Source organism: Amorphotheca resinae (assembly GCF_003019875.1).
Source record: "Amorphotheca resinae ATCC 22711 unplaced genomic scaffold M430scaffold_4, whole genome shotgun sequence".
Taxonomy (NCBI): domain Eukaryota; kingdom Fungi; phylum Ascomycota; class Leotiomycetes; order Helotiales; family Amorphothecaceae; genus Amorphotheca; species Amorphotheca resinae.
In genome coordinates this window covers 764,832-787,948 of record NW_020194474.1, presented here as the reverse complement: position 1 = coordinate 787,948, position 23,117 = coordinate 764,832, and the positions used below count along the sequence as shown (strand labels likewise).

At 48.4% G+C, this 23,117-nt stretch overlaps 7 protein-coding genes across 7 annotated transcripts; 4 read left to right on the top strand and 3 right to left on the bottom strand.

Annotated features, from left to right (window-relative positions):
• The first annotated feature begins 537 nt into the window (after positions 1–537).
• On the top strand, positions 538–3,391 carry M430DRAFT_221312 (hypothetical protein). Its single transcript, XM_024864642.1, has 3 exons — positions 538–1,618; positions 1,679–2,919; positions 2,969–3,391. Exons 1-3 carry the CDS (start codon positions 638–640, stop codon positions 3,147–3,149), a joined length of 2,403 nt encoding a protein of 800 aa, XP_024722274.1. The 5' UTR covers positions 538–637; the 3' UTR covers positions 3,150–3,391.
• A 704-nt stretch (positions 3,392–4,095) lies between these two features.
• Positions 4,096–7,510, top strand: M430DRAFT_65330 (hypothetical protein; the record flags this gene model as incomplete). Its single annotated transcript, XM_024869164.1, has 4 exons — positions 4,096–4,247; positions 4,308–4,602; positions 4,650–6,351; positions 6,402–7,510. Exons 1-4 carry the CDS (start codon positions 4,114–4,116, stop codon positions 7,508–7,510), a joined length of 3,240 nt encoding a protein of 1,079 aa, XP_024722273.1. The 5' UTR covers positions 4,096–4,113.
• Positions 7,511–7,644: 134 nt separating this feature from the next.
• Positions 7,645–7,928, bottom strand: M430DRAFT_17672 (hypothetical protein; the record flags this gene model as incomplete). The annotated part of the gene is made up of 3 exons (XM_024863718.1): positions 7,645–7,662; positions 7,716–7,811; positions 7,866–7,928. 3 exons carry the CDS (start codon positions 7,926–7,928, stop codon positions 7,645–7,647), a joined length of 177 nt encoding a protein of 58 aa, XP_024722272.1.
• A 197-nt stretch (positions 7,929–8,125) lies between these two features.
• Positions 8,126–11,777, top strand: M430DRAFT_34111 (hypothetical protein). The gene has a single exon (XM_024866493.1). It carries the CDS (start codon positions 8,270–8,272, stop codon positions 11,453–11,455), a length of 3,186 nt encoding a protein of 1,061 aa, XP_024722271.1. The 5' UTR covers positions 8,126–8,269; the 3' UTR covers positions 11,456–11,777.
• A 184-nt stretch (positions 11,778–11,961) lies between these two features.
• M430DRAFT_40896 (hypothetical protein) lies at positions 11,962–16,709 on the top strand. The gene is made up of 8 exons (XM_024867440.1): positions 11,962–12,216; positions 12,278–12,466; positions 12,519–14,801; positions 14,852–15,295; positions 15,351–15,597; positions 15,648–15,898; positions 15,952–16,177; positions 16,238–16,709. The coding sequence occupies exons 1-8, from the start codon at positions 12,139–12,141 to the stop codon at positions 16,450–16,452; spliced, it is 3,933 nt and encodes a 1,310-aa protein (XP_024722270.1). The 5' UTR covers positions 11,962–12,138; the 3' UTR covers positions 16,453–16,709.
• A 130-nt stretch (positions 16,710–16,839) lies between these two features.
• On the bottom strand, positions 16,840–19,114 carry M430DRAFT_49277 (hypothetical protein; the record flags this gene model as incomplete). The annotated part of the gene is made up of 2 exons (XM_024868058.1): positions 16,840–17,027; positions 17,083–19,114. The coding sequence occupies 2 exons, from the start codon at positions 19,112–19,114 to the stop codon at positions 16,840–16,842; spliced, it is 2,220 nt and encodes a 739-aa protein (XP_024722269.1).
• A 666-nt stretch (positions 19,115–19,780) lies between these two features.
• M430DRAFT_57477 (hypothetical protein) lies at positions 19,781–21,915 on the bottom strand (the record flags this gene model as incomplete). Its single annotated transcript, XM_024868673.1, has 3 exons — positions 19,781–20,639; positions 20,689–21,425; positions 21,474–21,915. 3 exons carry the CDS (start codon positions 21,913–21,915, stop codon positions 20,010–20,012), a joined length of 1,809 nt encoding a protein of 602 aa, XP_024722268.1. The 3' UTR covers positions 19,781–20,009.
• Positions 21,916–23,117: the final 1,202 nt, after the last annotated feature.

The following is a 23,117-nucleotide window of genomic DNA, read 5'->3' as shown; positions in this document are numbered from 1 at the left end:
GGCGAAAGAACTGTTCGACATGGGAGTACATACAGACAATCTTGGGGTACTTCTGACTCAACCATCTGAATAAAGCTGGAGATCACGCGGTGTTAGCTCGAATGCGCAAGGCAGGAAGAAGAAATGCGCACCTGGGACACCCATGCTGGCGATTTGCACGAGCTGTGTTGTGACGGAGATGGAGGTGCAGACTTCGTGAAGATCTCAAAGGGTTCTGTTGCCTAGCCCGCCAGGTATCGTGGATGCGGAGGGGAGAGAAGATGGATAGCTGCGACGGCGGTAATAGACCACATGGAACTCCAGTTTACCCTGGCTGCACAAGTATCGTACTTGAGTAAGGGAAAAAAAAGTTGTTGTCGAGGCGTGGACGTCGGAGGAGGAATGCCTCTCTCCACGCCTTGCCACTACTCCCTTAGGCTGGTAGATATTTTGAGAGAAGCCAAGCCAAGCGACGCGGTGAATGAGGTTAGCGCGGTTCGGCTGGGCGTTCTGTTTAGAGCGCGTTCTGGGGATATGGCTTTTGATGCTCGCGGAATATGAATTATGTGGCGCCAACGTTGACACTTCAACAACACCAACACCAACAACTATGAGACTGATATTCGATGGCAGATAGCTGTAGACCCCCGACAGAGCTATGTTCGCAATCGCAGCCACGCCCGCGAAACAATCGGTATCGGAAACTATAAACACACTTTCCAGCCGTCTGACTTCTTCTACACTCCTCGAGGATCGGCGGGCTGCTATATTGGGACTACGGAGTTTTGCAAAAGAGTACCCGGCTTCTGTGGCATCGGATTCTCTTCGAGCTTTAATAGGTAGCTTGAGGAAGGATGGCGAAGATGTGGATTCGGTCAAGATAATCCTGGAAACGTTGGTTTGGCTTTTCAACCCAAATGAGAACAGCCCTGAGGCCTCGGAAGAGATTGCCCTTTGGCTTGCAGATGAATTCACGCAGCGGCAAGATAACATTACGTTATTGCTAGACTTCTTGGACACCAATGATTTCTACTCCCGTCTCTACTCGTTGCAACTTCTCTCTGCAATCCTAGCGTCCCGAACAGAGCGAACAGAGGAATGCATATTTACGGCACCTTTAGGAATATCAAGGCTGGTGGCAATATTAGATGATAGGAGAGATGCTATTCGAAATGAGGGTCTCTCATTGCTCACATACCTGACCCCAAACTCTGCGGAGCTTCAAAAACTGGTCGCTTTTGAAAATGCTTTTGATCGCATTTTCAACATTATCAAGCTTGAGGGATCTCTTTCACAGGGCGATAGGATAGTGGAGGACTGTTTAATCCTCCTGGCGAATCTCCTTCGACTCAACGTCTCCAACCAATCATTCTTCAGAGAGACAGGCTCCGTGCCTAAACTTGCACATCTACTCAATGATGCTCTTGGTGACCAAAGTTCTGATGCTGACGTCGCCGAGTGGGCAAAATTGCAGAGAAATAGAAATATCTATGCACTCCTTGCGGTATTAAGATTGTTCCTTGTGCCGGGTGGTGTAGGCACACAGGCAAATCAGGCATCTTTCTGGCAGCATGGTATCCTGGACCAGGTTCTGCAACTAGCATTCAGTCGCTCAACAGAAATGCAGATAAAGGCAGAGGTGTGTACTTGCAATTGTCGTATGAGAATTAAAGCGTTTGTTGACTGTCTCGCGTAATAGGCCTTGACAACTTGTGCAGACTTGATCAGGGGAAATCCAAGCCTCCAAGAGGGCTTTGCCCAATTGCAAGTTACTTCGGTACTAGACGACCTACCTGCCGAAGAAAATGGTGCTCTCAAAGCGAACGGAACTCCAAAAGTCTACGTGATCGATGGTCTGCTTGATCTTACTCTGAGTGTATCGTCATTGTCGGCCTTTGACTCGCGGCTTGCAGCATGCCAATGTATAAAAGCATATTTTTTCAATCACCCAGCTATTCGACAACATTTTCTTCGTCGTGCAATTGATGGGCATACTTCGGGAGCCGATGAGACAGCTAATGTTCTGACAACAGTCCTGCAACCATTACACGATCACATCTCTAGTGATCCTTATCGGTATTGGTTTGCGGGGGTAATTCTCTTTCACCTCATCTTCGAGGATCCAATTACCAAAAGTCTAGCAATGGGCGTCGCAGAGGGTGATGCATCCAATGGCGAAGAGGTAGTGACCTGCATTCAGACCATCACAGCAAACCTCATTACCGGAATCCAAAGGCACGTGGATGAACGGGTTCTAGTCGCGTATTTGATGCTCTTGTGCGGATGGTTGTTCGAAGATCCAGATGCCGTCAATGATTTTCTTGGCGAGGGCAGTAACGTCCAGAGTCTTGTGCAGGCCGTATTGCACAGTACAGGTGATCGTCCAATTGTCCAGGGTCTTTGCGCGATGCTTCTCGGAATCGTATATGAATTCTCAACCAAAGATTCACCTGTTCCAAGAGCTACGATACATCCGATTTTAGTATCTCTCATGGGACGAGACCAGTATATTGATCGACTTACAAAGCTGAGAGGACATCCGTTACTGAGGGATTTTGAGGTTCTCCCGCAAATGCTAAGCTCTGCGCCAATGGGTGGCCTTCCTGAAGTATTCTTTGATAGATCATTTGTTGATTTCGTGAAAGATAACTTCAGTCGCTTCTTACGTGCAATTGACCGGGATCCGGGCATGGAAGTTCCGGTCATTGCAAATGGCGTTCAGAAAGGAATCTCCCGTGAGATGGTGGATTCCCTACGGTCGCAGCTTGAAGAGAAGGACAAAGCACTTCAGAAAGCCGAGCAAGATGTTCTCTCCCAGGAAAGGCAGTTAGCACAAGAACAGGCAGATCATCGGCGGTCCAAGGAAACCGCTGCTGTTGAGCTATCGAAGATCAAGAGTGTAAACGAGGCATTGCGAAGAGATCATGACGAAGAGATTCAGTAGGTAAACCACGTTATTTCGGCAGGTATATGCACTAACGTTGACCAGAAAACTACGCGCTGAGCATACTCGACTTGTGGAAGATCACCAGAGGCAATTGGAACATGTTCAAAAAACGGCTGAAGCCAATGTCGATCGTACACGGAGACGACTGGAGGCTGAAATGGCCGACCTCCGAAGTAATATCAGCAAATTAGAAGCAGACCTCGCAAAGGTACGCCCCCCCTAACGGCTTTTTATCTTATACTGATCTGCTCCAGGCGAACAAGGACCATCTCCAAGATCTTCAGAGTGCACATGATGAGTATACGACCAATCTAAACGAGCAAACAGCGCGTCTGAAGCTCGCAGAGGATAAAGCGAAGGAATTTGAGGAAAGAAGCGATACATTGAACGCAAGAGCGCTTAAAGCTGAGAAATCTGTGGCGGAGAAAGAGATTGAGAGACAAGCTGCTCAGAGCGAGCTTGACGATCTTTTAATGGTTTTTGGGGATCTGGAAGAAAAGTCTCAGAAATATAAACAGCGACTGAAAGAGTTGGGAGAGAGCGTTTCAGATGGGGAAGATGGAGACGAGGGCGAGGACGAGGACGAGGACGAGGGCGAAGATGAAGACGCTTGAAATGGAGTTGACTGAGGGCTGCTTCTCCGTTAAACGCCGAACATGAATAGTACGGCGTTCAACAGGCCGCGGAAGATATATACCAAATGATTATCATTCACAATTCTGGTCACTTGTTGTTGCGCTTCCAAGATTCTGGACCATGTAAGATATATGCTTGACCTTCCTGAATCTTAAACGTAGAGGCCCTGGTGCACCAGTTTCCAACCCCAGAAGACTAAACCACGTGAAACAATATTCCTTGTCCAAGTAGGTAGGTAGGTACGGGTTTACCCAAACAAAGTTCACAGGGAGGGGCCTTGCAACGAGGCTGAAAAGCATGAGGCTGGGCTCGGTTGCGATTGGCTGGAATTATGACTCTAACAATCGGGTCGAATTTTGAAATTCTTCTAATGGCGGGGCATATTGACCTAACCTCACCGTCGTCATAACACAACTGAAATATCCTGACAGTCTCGCAGCGCAGCAGGACCGGTAATTATTTGCACCGGAGCCTTTCTTTTATTTATTGTTTTGCTTTTAAAGTCCATAGAGGCTCCAGAGGCTTCTCCACCGCCCGCCACAAAAGCGATCATGTCTATCGACTTTCCAAAGGAGGAGGAGAACATCCTCAAGCATTGGAAAGAGATCCAGGCCTTCGAGACACAGGTTAAACTTTCCGAAGGTCGAGAACGCTATTCATTTTATGATGGCCCGCCGTTTGCTACGTAAGCCGCTCTCAATATAATACTTCCAGACACAAATTGTGAACTAATCTCATCCTATAGCGGACTCCCCCACTACGGCCATCTTTTGGCGTCCACTATCAAAGACATTATCCCTCGATACTGGTCTATGAAGGGCTTTCACGTTGAGAGGCGCTTTGGATGGGACACCCATGGCTTACCAATCGAACACGAGATTGACAAGAAGCTGGGCATCTCTGGGAAGGATGCAGTTATGAAACTTGGCCTAGCGAAATATAACGAGGAGTGCCGGGCAATTGTCATGAGATTCTCGACTGAATGGCGAACAACTATAGATAGACTCGGCCGATGGGTTGACTTCGACAATGACTACAAGGCATGTGTCCCTAACAGCTCTGACCGTTCATGACTGATGTGTGACAGACGATGGATCCGACATTCATGGAGTCAGAGTGGTGGGTTTTTAAACAGATATTTGACAAGGGTGCTGTTTATCAAGGCTACAGAGTTATGCCATATTCGACCGTGCTTACGACAGCACTCAGCAACTTTGAAGCAAATCAGAATTACCAGGATGTCACAGATCCAGCAGTCGTCGTGACATTCCCCTTGTTGGAAGATCCTTCCACTTGTTTACTCGCATGGACAACGACACCATGGACATTGCCTTCGCACACCGGCTTGGCTGCTCATCCAGATTTCGAATACATCAAGATCTTCGACGAGGCATCAGGAAAGAATTATATCCTCTTGGAAAAGCTGCTTGGTACTCTGTATAAAGATCCCAAGAAGGCAAAGTATAAGATTATCGAGAGGATCAAGGGTAGTGACATGCTTGGCTGGAAGTATGAGCCCCTGTTCAATTACTTCTACGATAAGTTCAAAGACTACGGATTCAGGGTTTTCAATGCTACCTACGTCACTGATGACAGTGGTGTCGGTATTGTCCATCAGTCACCTGCCTTTGGTGAAGAGGATTATAATGTGGCATTGGAGGCTGGCGTCATCAATGAGCGACGCCCTCCCCCAAATCCTGTGGATGAACGTGGCCACTTCACGTCAGAGGTACCTGATTTCGAAGGTCAACATGTCAAGGCAGCCGATAAAGCTATCATCAAGTACTTGAAAGGTACGGGAAGGCTTATCGTGGAGTCTCAAATCAGGCATAGTTATCCCATGTGTCCCCGGTCTGACACTCCATTGATCTACCGAGCGGTTCCGTCGTGGTTTATTAGAATTCCAGAGATCGTTCCTCAGATGCTTGAGAACATCGAAGGATCTCATTGGGTGCCTTCTTTCGTGAAGGAAAAGCGTTTTGCTAGCTGGATTGCAAATGCGCGTGATTGGAATGTTTCAAGGAATCGATACTGGGGCACGCCGATTCCTCTGTGGGTTAGCGATGACTTAGAAGAGAAAATCTGTGTTGGAAGTGTGGCCGAACTCAAGGAACTCAGCGGCTACGAAGGTGAATTGACGGATCTACATCGTGATAAGATCGACCACATCACCATACCAAGCAAGAAAGGCAAAGGTCAATTAAGGCGAGTAGAGGAAGTTTTCGACTGCTGGTTTGAATCTGGTAGTATGCCGTACGCCAGTCAACACTATCCTTTCGAAAACAAGGATAAATTCGAGAAATCATTCCCTGGAGATTTCATTGCAGAAGGTCTAGATCAAACAAGAGGATGGTTCTACACACTTCTTGTTCTTGGTACCCACTTGTTCGGAGTATCTCCCTTCAAGAATTGCGTTGTCAACGGGATTGTACTGGCTGAAGACGGGAAGAAGATGTCAAAGCGACTCAAGAATTACCCTGACCCATCTATTGTCATGAGCAAGTATGGCTCTGATGCTTTGCGACTTTACTTGATCAATTCACCGGTAGTCCGTGCAGAGCCATTGCGCTTTAAGGAATCCGGAGTCAAGGAGGTAGTTGCAAAGGTACTTTTGCCTTTGTGGAACAGCTACAAATTCTTTGAGGGCCAAGTAGCTCTTCTGAAAAAGGTAGCGAACGTTGATTATTGTTTTGATCCTGCTGCGGAAGCCACCAATACGAATGTCATGGATAGGTGGATCCTTGCAAGCTGTCAGAGCTTGCTCAAGTTTGTCAATGAAGAAATGGCTGGTATTATAGCTCTATTCTCTCGTTGCACCATAGTGGCTAACATGATTTAGGCTACCGTCTTTATACCGTGGTCCCTCGACTCCTTGATCTTATCGACAACACTACGAACTGGTACATTCGCTTCAACCGGAAACGTCTAAAGGGCGAACTTGGTCTCGATGACACAATTCACGCTCTTAACACTCTCTTTGAAGTCCTTTTCACCCTGACGAAGGGACTTGCGCCTTTCACGCCATTCATTACTGAGACCATCTACCAGCGCTTGCTCCCACATATTCCGGAGAGCCAACGGGGAGTAGACTCAAGGAGTGTCCATTTCCTGCCATTCCCAGATGTACGAGAGGAGCTCTTCGATGCGGAGATTGAACGGCGCGTTGGTCGCATGCAGCGAGTTATTGAATTGGCCCGAGTTTCGAGAGAACGTCGCACCGTTGGTCTGAAAACCCCTCTTAAAACACTGGTCGTCATTCATCCAGATCCGGTATATCTCGAAGATATCCGATCTCTGGAAGGTTACATTACCGAAGAACTCAACATCAGAGATCTCGTCCTATCCTCAGATGAGGCAAAATATAACGTGCAATACAGCGTTTCTGCGGACTGGCCGGTACTTGGGAAGAAACTCAAAAAGGACGTGCAAAAAGTGAAGAAGGCACTACCAAGCTTGTCGAGCGAACAAGTCCATGAATTCGTCCTCCAAAAGTCGATGTACGTCGATGGTATCAGACTCGAGGAAGGGGATTTGATTGTCAAGAGGGGTTTGAAGGAAGACGAATCTTCTAAGAACTTGGAGACTAATACGGATAACGACGTTTTGACTATCCTGGACGCAGAGCTCTACTCGGATCTTGCAGATGAGGGTTTGGCGCGAGAAATCATCAACCGGGTCCAGCGATTGCGAAAGAAGGCCGGACTGCAGCCCACAGATGATGTTAAGATGGAGTATAAAGTTCTGTCTGATCCAGACAATATCGGGCTCGCAAATGTATTCACTGGTCAGGCAAAGACAATCGAGAAGGCATTGCGACGACCAATTGACCATCACGTGGTCACGGGCGTTGAGGGAACAATCCCCGAGAAAGTAGAGGAAGGCGTTATCCTAGAAGAGGAGCAAGAGATTCAGAAAGCGGTGTTCTTGCTGAGGCTGTTGAAGCTATGATGGTGCACTCGGTGCGGAGTGATTTGTAGCTCAGAAAGATTGATGTTCCAAGACTCTAACGCTATCATAGAAGCTTTACCATTGCAATTCCTCTGAGGGGCCTCTGAATTACTCGACTCTCTTGCCACCCCCTATTACTTCTTGGCAGCGGCCTAGTCTATTGTGAGAAAAAGAAGCAGGAGAGGGTGACACAATATATGCATACCATGTAGCAATCCTTCAGACGCATGAATTCAGTGAGACATTTGTCCTTATGAACTGAATTGTAATCCGCCACAATGCATTTGCCATATACTGATGCCTGCATTGGTGTCAGTGACCGGGGGGGGATTCTGGAGTTAGGAAAAGGGATTACCTCAGTGGAGCATTTGGCAACAGCTTGTGCAAATTTATCAATTGGTCTGGTTCGAGCTGGCATTGAGGGGGTGACGCTGCAGTTACTGATCGGATCAGTAGACGTAGTGGAGGTTGAAGTCTTGAATAATATCTTCTCGTGATGGTCAACTTCGGCTTATGTAATATATACTAGAGCTTTTCCGGCTTAGCTCGAACCCAGCCAGAATTCCAGGGCGGCGCGTCAGATCGAGAGCGCGTTTAGACAAAGGAAAACATCTAACCACCGACAAAACCATGAGAAAACCTCACTTGCAATCAAGCTCGCGTCGCTGGCGCGATTAGCACAATTGATATACTTACATCATGCGGTATCAGCCGTGTCAATCACCACCTATCTGCTAGCCATATGACTTCGAGGCGCCCATGTCGTCAGGAAGAAGCCCGCCGCAAGATGCTGGGAAAAATGTCGCCGGAATTGTTGAGCCTTTTTATACCAATGAAGATGTTGCCGTCTTGCACGATATCGTTGTCCTTGCGCAGGAACTACTGCCGAATCTCCCAGAGCGTGAACGACTTCCAACGAACGCTCTATTCAACGCATACTATGATATTCTTCCAAGAATTGGGGTCAATGCGGACCATGACAGCCGGTATGCTCGAATACTTTTCAAGATTGGGGGCTTGCGGGGCCAGGGGACGTTATACGAGAAGTTCGAAGAGATCCTTTCGAGAATGGGCATCCAGATCGAATTTGGTCTTGAAGACAACGAAGGGGTGTATAGTCAGCTCGAGGATTCAGAGACAGAACTCGGGAATACCGCAGCTGGGGTCACTTCACAGGACGAAAATAATCAACCACGAGGTAGGCAAAGACGCAATTCTGAAAGCTCGATCTGGGACCTTGGAAACGAACCGCTTTCCCACACCAAAGAAAGACGCAATTCATTTTCTTCCCTTGGAAAAGAACCTCGAACCACAGCCGACACGGGTCGACATTTCCTGCAAAATGACATACCCACGCAGCCATACAAGTCGGGTCAAACAATCAGAACAACTCAGAAAAATGGTGATCAGCCCAGGTCTATCGTTGGAGCCTGGGTAGCGTCGGGGCTTGAAAAACCACGCAGAGAACGTGGTCGCTCAGTCTCAACGCATACTAGTATGCGAATCCGCCGACAATCGCATTCGCTGGCACCTAGTGCCCATAGCCTCACGTCGATTTCTCGGTCAGATGAGTTTCAGGCTCCGAGCGAGATTACGGCTCTCACTTCGGGACTTGAACAACGGACATCTGATTCTTTGAAATTGTTTAAAGGCCATGTGTTGAACCATGGATCTAGTAATTTGATGCAAACGAAGGCCTCGCTCATACTCCAACATCATCTAAGCCTCTTGGCCAAAAGACAATTGCGTTCGTGGCGAGATAAGGCATTACAACTGCGGAATGACAATGCCATTCTTAATAAATTAGCCTTGGACCACGACAGGCGTGCCCTTCTCCATCAAGCAGTGGATACTTGGTATAACCGGTTCATAGAGAGGCGGCAGATTTTCGAAACAAAACAATTTTTCGCTCATCTCGAACAACGTGCGGTGGGAGCAAGAGATGGATATCTGCAGCACAGAGCCTTCTCACATTGGAGAAACTATGCCTTCGATGAAGTGGAGCGTACATCGATTGCTCGACGACACATTTTACGAACGCGGACCTTCAATGCTTGGCGAGATATTACAGCTGTCAATGAACTCAAAGTCCGCAGGCAAGTTAGCAAAAAATTCTTTAACATTTGGAAGCGCCACTACGGTTTCGTCTCCTCCAATCATGCTACAGCTATACAAAACTATGAGGCCAACCTGGTTGAGAAGATTTACAGGAAATGGGTTCGGAAGGTCTGGGATATCAAAGCGACTACATGGTGGGCAGAAAGCGCGAAAAAACGTGCTCTCTTGCATTGGACTACTGTTGCTCGGACTATCTCGGACCACAAACTTACTGCAGAGAATGAAAGATCTTTGCAGCTCGCATGGAATGCCTGGCGAGTCTGGAGAGCCAAAACCCATGACCGAGTCCAACATGACCAAGAAGCTAAATCTTTTTACCAGTCTCGTATCTGCTCGGTCGCGATCAGAAAGTGGCGCCGCGAGACGCGAGTCATCCCTGCAAAGAACACTCTACAGGCGGATGTGAATGTGCGACTAATTCGAGATACCTTTGCACTTTGGTTGCACAGATCGCGGCAAGAACGGCAAGCAGCTGCAGTTGATAAACTGAGAATTGTTCGCGAGGCCTGGACTAATTGGCGTCACAAGCTACGATTTCAAGTGCTTCGTGCTCGCGTTAATAGCCATATTGTTTTACAGTCTGTCTACAAATGGGTTCTTGCCGAGAGGTCGATACTAGCAAAGCGTCTGATAAACCAGAGACTTCTCTTGAAGTGCTTGCAGGATTGGGCCTATAGGTGGAAGGCCTTGAGGGGGCAAAAGTGGGATCAAGAGGATTTGGCTCAAGCTTTTGCAATGCAAAAGACCCGAAGTCTTACGCTTAGTCGCTGGCATTCTCGGACCCAAACCCAACAGCAGCGTCAGGCCGTCGCCGTGAGTTTTAATACGTCACGACTGTTAGGCGGACTACTCTCCCAATGGCAGGAACGCACACATCATCTGCAGCAACTAGAGCGATGGTCTCATAATGCCGAGTTCTATTTCCTTGGTTCAAAGAGTCTGAAACGTTGGAAAGTCTCAATAGAATCTGCAAAACGTGAAAAGCGCAAAGCTGCCTATGCTCAAGTCCGTCGAACGACAAAGAGGAATTTGGCAAGGGGCGTGCTCTTTGGCTGGCGTCATCAAGCACAAGAGATACTGGATCTCCGGGCTCGGGCATTTGATTTGAATCATAACAGGACAGTAATCATTGGCATGGACATCTTTGATCGATGGCGCGCTCGTACCGAGGACATTCAAGAGCTAGATTCTATCTGTCGAGAAAAGATTCTGCGAAAACGATTCATTGCATGGAGAGATCGGGCATTGGCCTTCCGAGATTTAGAAGTGGAGGCCATCATAAACTTCCAAGAACGAGCACAAAGTTCTGCCATCAAGAAATGGAGCCTGTTGGCACTTCAACTCAGAGCTCAGTCACGTTATGCATCCGAAATTCGAGAAAAGAACGTCAAGAGGTCATTCAGAAAAGCATTTGTTTATTGGCAACAAAGAACAGCGCAAAAAAGACCCATTGAAAGCTCACATCGAGAGGCTCACAGTCCGTTGGGAACCACCGCTAGAGCGGAAACTTGGTCTGAATTGGGTGATGCTGAGATCGATGAATGGGCAAAAGGACTGGATGAAGTCAACGCATCTACGCCTATTCCTGGATATCTGAGAACACCATCTAAGAGAATGGAACGGGTAACGGCTGCAGCTGCGAGGTTCTCATCTACGACGCCGAGAGCACCCCTTCCGTCCCCATTTGAACGACATTTGCGCGCTCAGTACTCGGGTGGAATGTTACCACTACTTCGAAAGGGGCCTGGGAGGAGTCACTTAGGCATGGGGGCCGAGTTTGCAGATATTGCCGCGACGGGTGTGAATGATGACCATGAAATTACGTGAGAATTGGATTGCGGATGGCATGGGCTCAGCCATCAGATATTGCGGGAATATCCAGGGGAGTTTTGGAAGATGGCGTTTTGATTCGTATGGAGCGTGAAAGGATACCCTGTTCGTTAGCAATTCGGAGTAGATAAATATTCATGTACTCTATTATTCTATCCGGGGCGGGGGACCTGGTTTACTAAGTAGGACCTACGACAGTGGACGCAATGTTTTGGTGGTCAACTAGAGGCGGCTCTGACAAGAAAAGCGGGCTATTGTTCTATGTAGTAAGGCAGGCCCAGAACTTCATGTATCTATACTTCATAATCCCATAAGTACCTATGTCTACCTTGTTTGTTTCTCCAGATTATACCAATTTTGAAGTACTGCAATCTAATGGTTAACAGTTTAGGTAGAACTGGTTGATACGTTAGGTGTGGCGTACATCGTAGAGAGTACGAGACCGTGGCCTCGCGTAGCCTTCTTTTGCCGATCATCAGACAACCTCCCTAGCTGGAGCTCTCCCAGAGCCTTCGACTTCGACCGCGTCATCCCCGCTCCTGGCAACCAAGCATTAGAACTACATTTTGACCAGCTACATTGTCTAACGCAGCGCGTCAAACGGGACCTTTAAAAGCTACATGCCTACAATTTCTGCGGTTTCTTAGGAGCATGCCCGGCAATGCTCTGTGATCAATAGCATGCGAGTGCTTCCTGGAAAGCCACAGGCCAAGCTCCAAGCTGTCTGTACGGGCTTCTGGGGCGGTATTAGGCTTATTGTAAGCTGAGATAAAGCCCTGCGAGTCATCATCTTTCATCTCCTAATGCGTCCGTATATAGACATATATTACTGGAAATGCCTTCGTCATCCTCACAGGCCCAGGCACCTTATTGCAGACGATCTACGATGATGACGACGTTCGCCTCGAAGCAATTGCTATTGATGAGGCATCTGGGAAGATAGCAACATCTGCCGGATCTAATATTCGTGTCTACAAGCCTTATGGGCATTCCGAGGATGCTTTGCAGGTAAGTCAATGATTACCCTACAATTCCCTCGGCGGTTGCTGATCAGGCGCAGTGGTCGCTGCAACATAGTTTCACCGTCGATGAAGCAGAAGAAGGCTCTGCTACTACGCTATCATGGGGCATAACGGAGGAGTTGCTCGTGGGGGGCGCCTGGCTTACCCTTTTTTCTACCTTGGATACACCGAAGCCCATCTGGAAGAAGCAACTTGCTAATTCAGCCAAATTCGCCAATTTCTCATACGATTCGGCGTACATCGCCTCCACCGGAAGATATGATCGACTTGTGAAGATTTGGAGAAGGCTGTCATTTGGTTCAGACGATACGCGCTTCGATTTTAGCTACCTTCCTCACCCCGCAACAGTTACCAGCATGCACTGGCGCAGACCCTATCATGTAGACCAAACAATCGACAATGTATTATACACTATATGTGCAGATAATGTGGTCCGGATATGGGCTGCGACAGATCCTCATGGGTTGCAAATATTACAACTTTGGGCACAGATTGATTTGAAGGAGTCGATACAACCTCGAGGGCTTGTTGATGCTCAAACGTCAAACTTCCGATTTGCGTTCGTGGTCGACGGGCGAGATTTCATGCTTGCTACTGAACACGCTGTTCAAGCAAGGGTATCCGGCAATGATAAGGATGACCATAGTCTTTCCCATCTGATCGAGGTTGCTAATCGAACCCCTGAGATTTGCGTTGTTTTGGATGACCGAGGACATATGTCAGCCTGGGGCCTGGAGAGTGTGGGATGTAAACCCAGACAGATCACAAACATATTCAATGTTGCGCATGTGGATGGTTTAGATCTGGGCCTCCCTAATTCTGCTGGGGATGATTTGAGCCACGTCCAGTTTTATAACTTCTGCAACCCTTCCGGGGGCGGGCTTAATCTTCTTGTTCACCATTTCGACGGCAGGATAGATTTCTTCGAGGGCGATGTCGCCGATCTGTTCGATCCATCCCCGAGACCTACTCGTCTTGTCTGCAAAGCAACGTGGACAGGACATTCCGCAGGCATAAAAAAAATAGTCCGCAACGTTAGTGGGCGAGCAGTTGTTTCACGAACTGACGGGAACGAAAGCATCGTTTGGAAGCATATGAACTCTGGAGGTAGGACTTCGTTTGTCCGCCAAAGTGTCATTACCGAAAAAGACCATATTCACAGGATTTGTGTTCTGAGAGAAGGAAATTATGTCGTATATCTGCACCATAGCCGAATAGCCTTGTGGGATACTCGGGGTTCCGAGGGGGTGTTGCTGTCGACCAACGAGTATTCTTCTATTGGCAAGCCTCTATGCATTCTTATGCTACCCAGAGAGAGAAAAGGAGGTCCTATTGCCCACGTAGCCACAATCACTTCAAAAATGAAAGGAATCGTCTGGGAGCTCCGACTACCACAAGGGCGGGAAAATGGTACCGAGGTGAATGGCTCTCAAGAAGCATCTATTCGCGAATTTTGTCGATTTGATCTTGGCGAATCTGATGACTTGGCATATGTCCTTCCCGTGGATCCAGCTGGATCGCCTCCAACAATTGCTGGGTTCCTAGATACCTTTGCAAGAGATGTTGCTATTTCATACACTCATTCAGGCGTGCTCCGATCGTGGACAGCCAGAATTGATTTGGTTTCTGAGAGAGTGGATTGGTTGGAGACCTGCTCTGTCGATACTGGGATTCATGAACCTGCTCTGGCTAGCGGTAGTTCCCTGCGAAAAGCAGCCCTCGTAGACTCGAGCAGGTCTAAATTGACCATATGGGATGTTCGGGGTGCTCAGCTTGAATTTGCTCAAGACTACGAGACCCAAGACACGATCAAAGACCTGGATTGGACTTCGACTCCAGATGATCAATCAATCCTTGCCGTGGGGTTTCAATATCGAGTTGTTCTGCTAGCTCAGATGCGCTATGATTATGTCAATAAAGGCCCAGCATGGGCCTCGATCAGAGAGTACAATATTCGAGATCTTACGCCACACCCGATCGGTGACTCGACGTGGCTGGGGTCTGGGAACCTCATTATTGGAGCCGGCAATCAACTCTTCGTTTATGACAGAGATGTTGATCTATCCGCGTCTGCAGTAACCAGCCTTAGACTCCCCCGCCGCAAGTCTTCTTGGGATCTCTTCGAAGTTGTGACCCGGCTGAACGGACCGCTTCCAGTTTACCATCCCCAGTTCCTTAGCCAGTGCATTCTTGCTGGTAAAAGCACTCTTGTTCAACGTATAATTTTGACGTTATACAAAACTCTGAAATACTTCGTGGATGGGGATTTCATGGAGAATTATCTTGGTATGAACTTGGACGAGTTTTATACTGATACTGAGGTGAGTCTCCAAAGTTTAATGACTTTGTCTAGAAATACTGATTTTCGGAGCGAATATCTTCGTCAGCAGGAAACAAGGTGACTAAATCGTTCAGTTTCTCCGCTGATGAAGATGACGAAGAGGTTGAGACGGTAACGGAAAATATAGCATCAGCTATCAGTGAAAAGCTCACAATAATTGCTCTCCCGCAGCTCTCACGACAGGAGCAGATCTACCTGGCTCATATCGTAGAGTGTGTTGCAACCGTGGAAAAGCAACGGCGGTCAATGGATGATAATGCCGCTAGATTTATGCTCTTCTTCCGCCAGTCTGTATTACAAATGGGCCGAGCGAATGAGGTAGTGCTGTCGTGGAGAGAGATTAATTGGGCATATCACAGCCACAGCCAGGATATCTTGGTGGATATGGTATCTAACCAGTTTCACGGCAAGATGCTGTGGGAACACGCGCGAAACAGTGGCATGTTCATGTGGATGACTGATTCAAACGCCTTGGTAAGTGATTCGTGTCAATCTGTTTTCCAAAATTAGCTAACTAAGCTATGTGTAGAAGGCTCAGTTCGAGATTATTGCACGGAATGAATACACGAAAAGTGACATGAAGAATCCCGTTGATTGCAGCTTATTTTATCTTGCCCTGAGGAAAAAAGCTGTTCTCCAAGGGCTGTGGCGCATGGCTTCTTGGAACCGTGAGCAAGCCGCGACGATAAGGCTTCTTTCAAACAATTTTCAGGAAAAAAAGTGGAAGACTGCTGCATTAAAAAATGCCTATGCACTACTCGGAAAACATAGACATGGTTTGTATTACATTCTCCAAACTTGGAATCAATATTGACTATGGGATTAGAGTATGCCGCAGCCTTCTTTTTATTGGCAGATTGTCTCAAGGATGCTGTTAATGTGATCTTAAACCAGCTGAAGGATCTTCAGCTCGCAGTAGCAGTTACTAGGGTTTATGAGGGCGAGCAAGGACCGGTACTGAAAGATCTTCTTCAAGAAAAGGTTCTGCCGTTGGCTGCCCAAGAAGGGAACCGATGGTTGGCCTCCTGGGCGTTTTGGATGTTACATAGAAGAGATATGGCTGTGCGAGCGTTGATTGTATGGCATTCCTCTCTTTCAGCATCATCGCCTCTACTGACTTTCCTTACCAGTCGCCCGTCTACACATTACTTGAAAGCCCACACCCAGGTCTGCAAGCCAAGCTATTTCTCACAGATGATCCCGCACTTGTTGTACTATATTCCCAACTTCGACAAAAAACCCTGCAGACCCTTCGAGGAGCATCAAAAGTAACGCCTAAAGTTGAATGGGACTTCGTGCTGCACAATGCTCGTCTCTACGACCGGATGGGCTGTGATCTTCTAGCATTAGAGCTTGGTATGTTACTCCTTGGCTTGTCGTCAGCCGCCGGGATCTAGCTAATAATACTTATTTCAGTCCGGAATTGGGAATTTTTACAGCCTGCGCCCACCGTCTTCGAAAAACTAGATGGAGTGCCTGATCCTCGACAAATGCTGCGTAGGCGCAGCTCACTAGTAGTCGCGGACCTACCAGTGCCTAGTTTGCTGTTAGATATGAAAGCTAAAGGTGCTCCGCCAAGCGTGTTTGAGGAGCCTGAAGCTAGCTCTTTGCTGGATAGCTTTGGGTTTTAATGTTACCTAGTATAAGGGCAGAGTAGCTTTGGGGTTGGCATTGGGATTGCATATATATGGTGTCTATCATGTTGTAATAATACCTACAGGTTGTACCACTGGATGACTATAGCGATAGGGAAAAGGTCTGGAATGTATAGTATTGGATTATATATGTTCTGATTGCATTTTCTGCGCAGCTTGCAGGCTAACTTGAAATACTGGACTAATTGATGACTGGGTCCCGACTGATCTGTAAGAATTTGTTATTATATAGGAAACCGAATGATAGCTTTGATGATAGAACCTCAAAGGCAGGCGGGCAATGTAGCACTTAAGTGGACACGAAATTCGAATAAGGATTATAGTATTCATTGAACCCTCATTGCAAATCATAGGCGCAGTATTCTAAAGATGCGGAACGTTCGCGCTTGCCAAAAGCAAGTTCACAATGCTGACAACCCCTTCGCCCAGTATCAATCCACTTGCCAATACTACTATTGGAGTGTCTTCACGGCGTCGATAAGACCGCCAATACCAGTTGATAAAGCCACCAATTGCTCTCGCTAATGTAAAAGAGGGCACGTTGTACATTCCTGCACTCAGGTTAGTGATAGTCGGGTGTTTGGTCTGCTTGCTAGGAGAACTTACCAACGGCAACGGCAATCCCGCCAGGGATATAAGGATGCCAGCGCTTTGCCACGCCAGCCACCCTAATGACGGTCGTGATGGTAAAAATAATAGCAGCACCGAGCGCCCATTGCCACGCCATGTGAGGCAGCCCTTTGCCGGTAACCAGTCTCGCGGTAAAGATCCAGACATAGCCCGTGGGGACCTGGAACAGAGACCCAGGGACCTCGTATACACTGGTATATAACTTATAGATCAGCGCGCTCACGACCGCTCCAACGGCGGATCCAATCATCTGACCCCAAAACTGCGCATTAGGGGCAGCGCCCATGAGATGCCCTGTCTTCAGATCTTGCATTAAATCGCCTGCTTGGAGAGCGCCGGCTTCGGAGACAGCACCTGCGATCAGATTGACGAGGACGGAGTTCTTGTTGGATTGCGGGATTATGAGGGCGAAGAAGAGCTGGGCTAGCTTGCTGATCCCTGAGACAGGATTCAAGTCTGTTTCTCCCAGGGCTCGGACTCCCATGATGGAGAGGATGAGGGCCATGAAGACAGCCGTTATGGTGGCGTAAAGGGGGACGAGAGCTCCGAATACTATTCGAATAGCGGCTACGCAGAAGACGATTGAGAGGACTAGACCAATGACGACGGTCCCGTTGCTGACCAGATGTTCTGGAGGAGCATCGGGCTCAGGGAGATCTTTTACCCCTTCAGGTGAGAGATCATTGGTTGAAGGATAGCTTCGAGGGCTTGAACCGACTACATCGACAATTGTAGGTACTCCCTCACCTCCAGCGATAGGAGCGTATCCTTTGATTGACTTCCCAAGTCTTATTTGCAGAAGATCTTTCCAGTGTCCAGACTTAATCTTGCGACTCACTTCGCCTATGTATTCTGGACCATGGATAAATAATGGGTGAAAGGCGATATAACCCAGACTGATCACGGAATCGGCCAACATGATTGCCAGCGAGACCCAAACGATCCATCCCTTGGATCCGGTCTCCCAATCGTCTACAGGACCCGATGCCCACCCTTTGCTTTTCGCCAACGGCGAGAGTATTCCCCATCCGACAATTGCTCCAAGAAGCATGTGTGTCGTCGTCGCTGGGCCCATGATAATGCCCTGGCCGACGTAGGCTAGGGATGGGTTGAGCGTCCAAAGCCAGGTCTCAGCGAGAGAAAATCCAAAAATGGGCAGGTTACGAAGTATTGGGAAGAAATAAGTGGCAAGTGTATATAGGCCAGATACTGCGAATGATATCACAAGGAGCTGGACCTTGGACTTCCAACTGCCCTGCTGACTTTTGATTATATCTTCAACATCTGCTGAGTCGTTATCTGGATATGGCTCCGGGAGGGTTTCGTCTTGCACTGCGGGGTCTCTGGAAGTCGCGCGAGAGATAGGTCCATCAACAGTCGCCTCTTTCCCATGTAGCACCCCAATCATCAAGGCCGTTGCGGTCCCCGATGGAAACTTGAGTTTCTCGCGGATGATGACCTGTCTCCGCAGAGGCACAGCAAATACCACGCCGAAGAAGCAGAGTCCCAAAGCCCAGAGTATAAGTTTCCAAAGACTCAGGAAGATAGGGCCCTGTTCTTCGGGCTTCAGCATATAATTCAGTGCGGGCATGACCCCAACAAATCCACATCCCAATGGCATCGTCCCCATCGATCCGGCCACTGTCTGTACCAACACGTTTTCGACGGGCGTAAATGGGAAATCGAGGTGTTTGGCCAGGGTCTTGAAGAAGCCAAATCCAATCAAGGAGGCTGGCATGCTCATACTCGACACCCAGCCCGTTTGTAGCCCGAAGTACATGTTGGAGAAGCATATGATGAGGCCCACTCCCAGGCCTACCAAGATGCCGCGAACGGTGAAATTCTGTCCTTCGCTGGCATGGCTCGCGATGAATCGGCGAGCTTCACTTCTTCGGCGCCGGGGCTCTCGTGCATTGGCGCCATCATCTTCGTCGCGCAAGGTTGTATGGGCGCTGGGGGAGATGGACTGGTAGTCTGGGCCCCGTCGCAGTCCTCTGTCGGGCGCCATGATGCTGTACAGATGGGGATGTTATTACAAAGGGGGAAAACTCGGGGACGGATTTGGATCGGACAAATACATCGAGACGGCGGGGGATTTCGTCATTTAGACACCTGAGGCATCGACACCGTCCAGAGTTGATATCAGTTGAAGAGTGGGTGTGAGCGGCTCACTGCTCACGCTTCACTCTTCATTTTTTAAGCCTTCCGCGATAATCGATATGTTCTTGGTAATCATCGATTCGTCATCTCGTCAACAGGGAGTTGAAGGCCTGGCGATAGATAAGCGAAGCGAGCCTATGATTGATTGATTGACTGTACATGCCTTACTACCTAGCTGAATGCTTAACTACCTACCTTATGTACCTATGTTGAAGGAAAAGGTACTTGACAAAGAACGGCGATAAGAGAACCAGGATTTGAGGTGTCAGGAGGACACATGCAAACTGTATCTCTTTGAAACTTAGGCGGATATCTGGAGAGCAGCAAGAGTAAAGACATCCTAAGTTTTACCTTACCTTAAATCGCGGTTTTAAAACAATGCTACTGTCTATGTGGTCGTCTTTTCTTCCGGTGCAAGTCAATTTGTAGGCGGGACTATGATTATTATTAATGCTTCTCTTACCACCACATTCCATGATGGATTCCGCGCAGCAAGCACGACTATGAGCCATATCGGTGAAATGCTCTGTAAGAAATAAATCGAATTCGCTATAGTAATGTCATCCCCCCCCCTTTTCCCCTCCCTCTCCACGCTGAAAACCCGCTGAACAGAGAGCCAAGCGGTATAATAACTTGATAATCCTCGTGGAACAGCAGATGAACTCGTATTTCTCCATCCTCTCCCCGTCCCTAATTCGTATTTTCCACTTCCCCAAGACCAGAACCTTCGGACACCTCGTGAATCAATCTCTTCTAACCCGCCATATTTCCCGCTCGAGAGTTTCGCGCAAGCTTCGCCCGTCCCCCCTAGCGTCCCTAAGCCCCCAGAGCCTCATCTCTGCATTATTGAACCTTACCCCATCGGTCCAGTTCCGTTGCTCGTCACCGTTTTCTCTACCACCATACAGACCTCGGAAGCCCTCGTTTAATAAGCCGATTGGAGAATTAGATCTTCCTACCGGGCCTCTCCGAGATGGAGTAACACTCCCGTGCCGAGACCTCGAGGAGGAAATTTCGTCATTAGCACCATCGCCGGAGCGAATTAAGTGAAAGCCACTCCTAGCCGGTGCAGCCACGGGCGCGGTATACGATGGATGAAAGCGAGACTGGTGTCGTGACTCGGGCAAATGAGCTGGAGTCTGAGGTTGCGTTTCTGGAGATAATCCATCATTGTAGACATGATAGCTACGAGAGGGTGTTGGGGGCTTATGATTTCTTGAAGACCGACTGGCTTTGTTTTGATGTGGTGTAGGTAATGGCGATGTTGACGGCGAGGGTGAACGGCGACGGCCTATTGGCGAACGGGTCCTGTAAGAAGATATGAGACGTGCAGCAGAACGCAAAATACTTCTCGGGCTGGGGCCACCACCGTGCTGATAGAGTCAGCATACTGGTGAGAAACGAGGGCTTCGCAGAACTCACAGCTGGACTCGAAACTACTTCTTCGCCACTCCCCACAGTTGGAGGACTAGCCTTTGGACTTGAAGTATTGTGATAGCGTCCAGGAGAGCCTGTAGAATCATCCCTGGCTGGACTAGCCGATGGATTATTTCTAAACCGGTATTTGGGTAGTGCAGGCAGAGTCTGTGAAGGCAAAGTCTCTGCTCTTGACACACTTCGAGAGACTGCAGAAAATGGCGGTGGCAGAGGCAGCTGTGGGGAAGAGGAGAGGGACTCCCTTATGGGTTCCGATCTCTCATCACTATCCAGGAGTGGCAGGGGAGCTTCATCATCTTCGAGTATCTTTGAAGAGGACGAATGGACATTTGAAACGACCCCTGTACTTTCCAGAGAGCATCCACGCCGCTCTTCCTGTAAACTAAGGTTGTCTGGGGGGCGGGGTGTGCTGCCCGTCGTGGAGCTAGATGATATACGATCATGTTCATAAGATGCGCTAGCACGCTCGGATTCATCGAACGAGAAGCTGTTTGTTTGGTGTCTGAATGTACGTGCTGGTCGTCTAGCGGGTTGCCCAAATATAGTCCCAGGTGTATTGTGCCCCTGAGTTAGTCGATGGGCAAGACTAGATGTTGGGTGATGTTCCGGAGAGCTAGACACATTTTCAGAGCGGAACAGAGGTGACCGGGGAAATGTCCGCGTCCGTGTTCCTCGTGTCTCGTGAAACTCAAGGTGTTGAGGGGTGGAGTTATCCTCAGGAACTGTAAGTCAATGAGCATAATCCACAATGTGAGACGTAGCAAGCGAACCAAACGGTGAAGACCGCTGCGACGCATCAGCAACAAGCTGCTGTGTTGGGCTTTCGACGAAACCACCATAATGAAACTCGTCTTTTGGTGGCGAAGACTGTTGTGCTTCAATCGATGCATTCTCTGGAGATTGTTGTAGTCCAATTGAAAGATACCCATCTTGGTCTTCGGACAAATCTGTAACCGTGGAATATTCTACATCCACCGCCCTGGACGATCCAGGTAAGCCAAGAGACGGAGGTTCTTCGTCCCCACGGCTCCCAAGACCGGTATCAGATGTTGGACGGCCCACTGTTCGGATTGCCAAAGCACGCAGCCCGCATCTTATTGTGTGTACGGATCTCTCATCCGCCTCAAGTGCCAGGCGCCGTCTCTGGCGGGTCTCAAAGTCCTTGAGATCACTTGGACCTAGGATAATGGCTGAAGCAGGGAGACGAATCATGATTCCATTAACTTCAAGAAAGAGATGCGAGAAGAGTTGGTATACTTGAAATGGAGTAATAAGAGTGCTAAGTTGGAGAAGGAAAGTATCACTATAAAGTATACAGTAAAAGTAACAGAACTTGTTGAGAAGGCTAAGTTGATTGAGAGCACCTGCCCTGCGCAACTTGACCAGTGACGATTGCCCAGGGGCATCACTGCGTTCACATGGATATATTTCATTATGATCGCCTGCTGGCTATCTTTGATACTAGGAGATACAGCTTGAAATCAGCGCTGCGGATCAGGTATTGGGAGTCAATACCTTGACGGTCGAAAGAGGACGCAAAAGGGATGGCAGTTCAAATCGACTCAAGAAATGGGGGTCGTAGTTGCAGGACAGGAAATTGAGGGAAGTCATTGATATCTCTCTCCAACGTTCTCTCGTCTGGATAGAAGCCGTCCTTCAAGCGCGGCGAGGCTGGAGGCGATAGGAGGCAGGAAGAAAGGTTTCCGTTACCTCTCCCTCTCTCCCTTTCTGTCTCACTATTTTATCTTCCTTACCTTAACCTCCTTCTTTTTCTTCCCTTGGAGCCAAGCTCTAAAGAATACCCCGGCCTCGCAACGCTCGAAAACCCGAGGGCCCTCTGAGGGTGGGGTGCTGCAATGTGTCAACGGGAAACCTGATTACTAGTATAAGCCTCCGAGAACAGACAAGATGACGGTACAGGACCACAGGTATACGTACTGTACCTGTCTAAATATATCCTCCCCTCCGCATCACCACCAGTCGTAGGTAAGGTCTTGATACGGTCCCAGGAACCTGATAAATACCGCAATAGGTACAATCAATATGCAATAAATATGCATTACCTTAGCCAGTAAATGGAATAAACCAATAAATACAACGCGCGGCAAGTAGCGAATACGTCGCCCAGGCGCCTTAGGCCGCGGGGCCTTGTCGTGGGTCCTGGACTCCTCCCTCACGGCTCAGGTCTTCGACAGACAAGAGAGAGAAAAGGAGAAAATGAGAAATGCAAATGCAATTAAATTACCTGACAAGTCCAAGTCCCAATATGCAGTCGATCGTCGTGGCAGAAAGTCAACCCGTGTTGCTTCATCTCGTCTATTCCAACGCGTACTTATAATAGAGTAACTATGCATCTGAAATATTTAGTTCCAGCGCTGCTGTACTGTGCGTGTCTCCCTCTCCCTCCTCCCTCG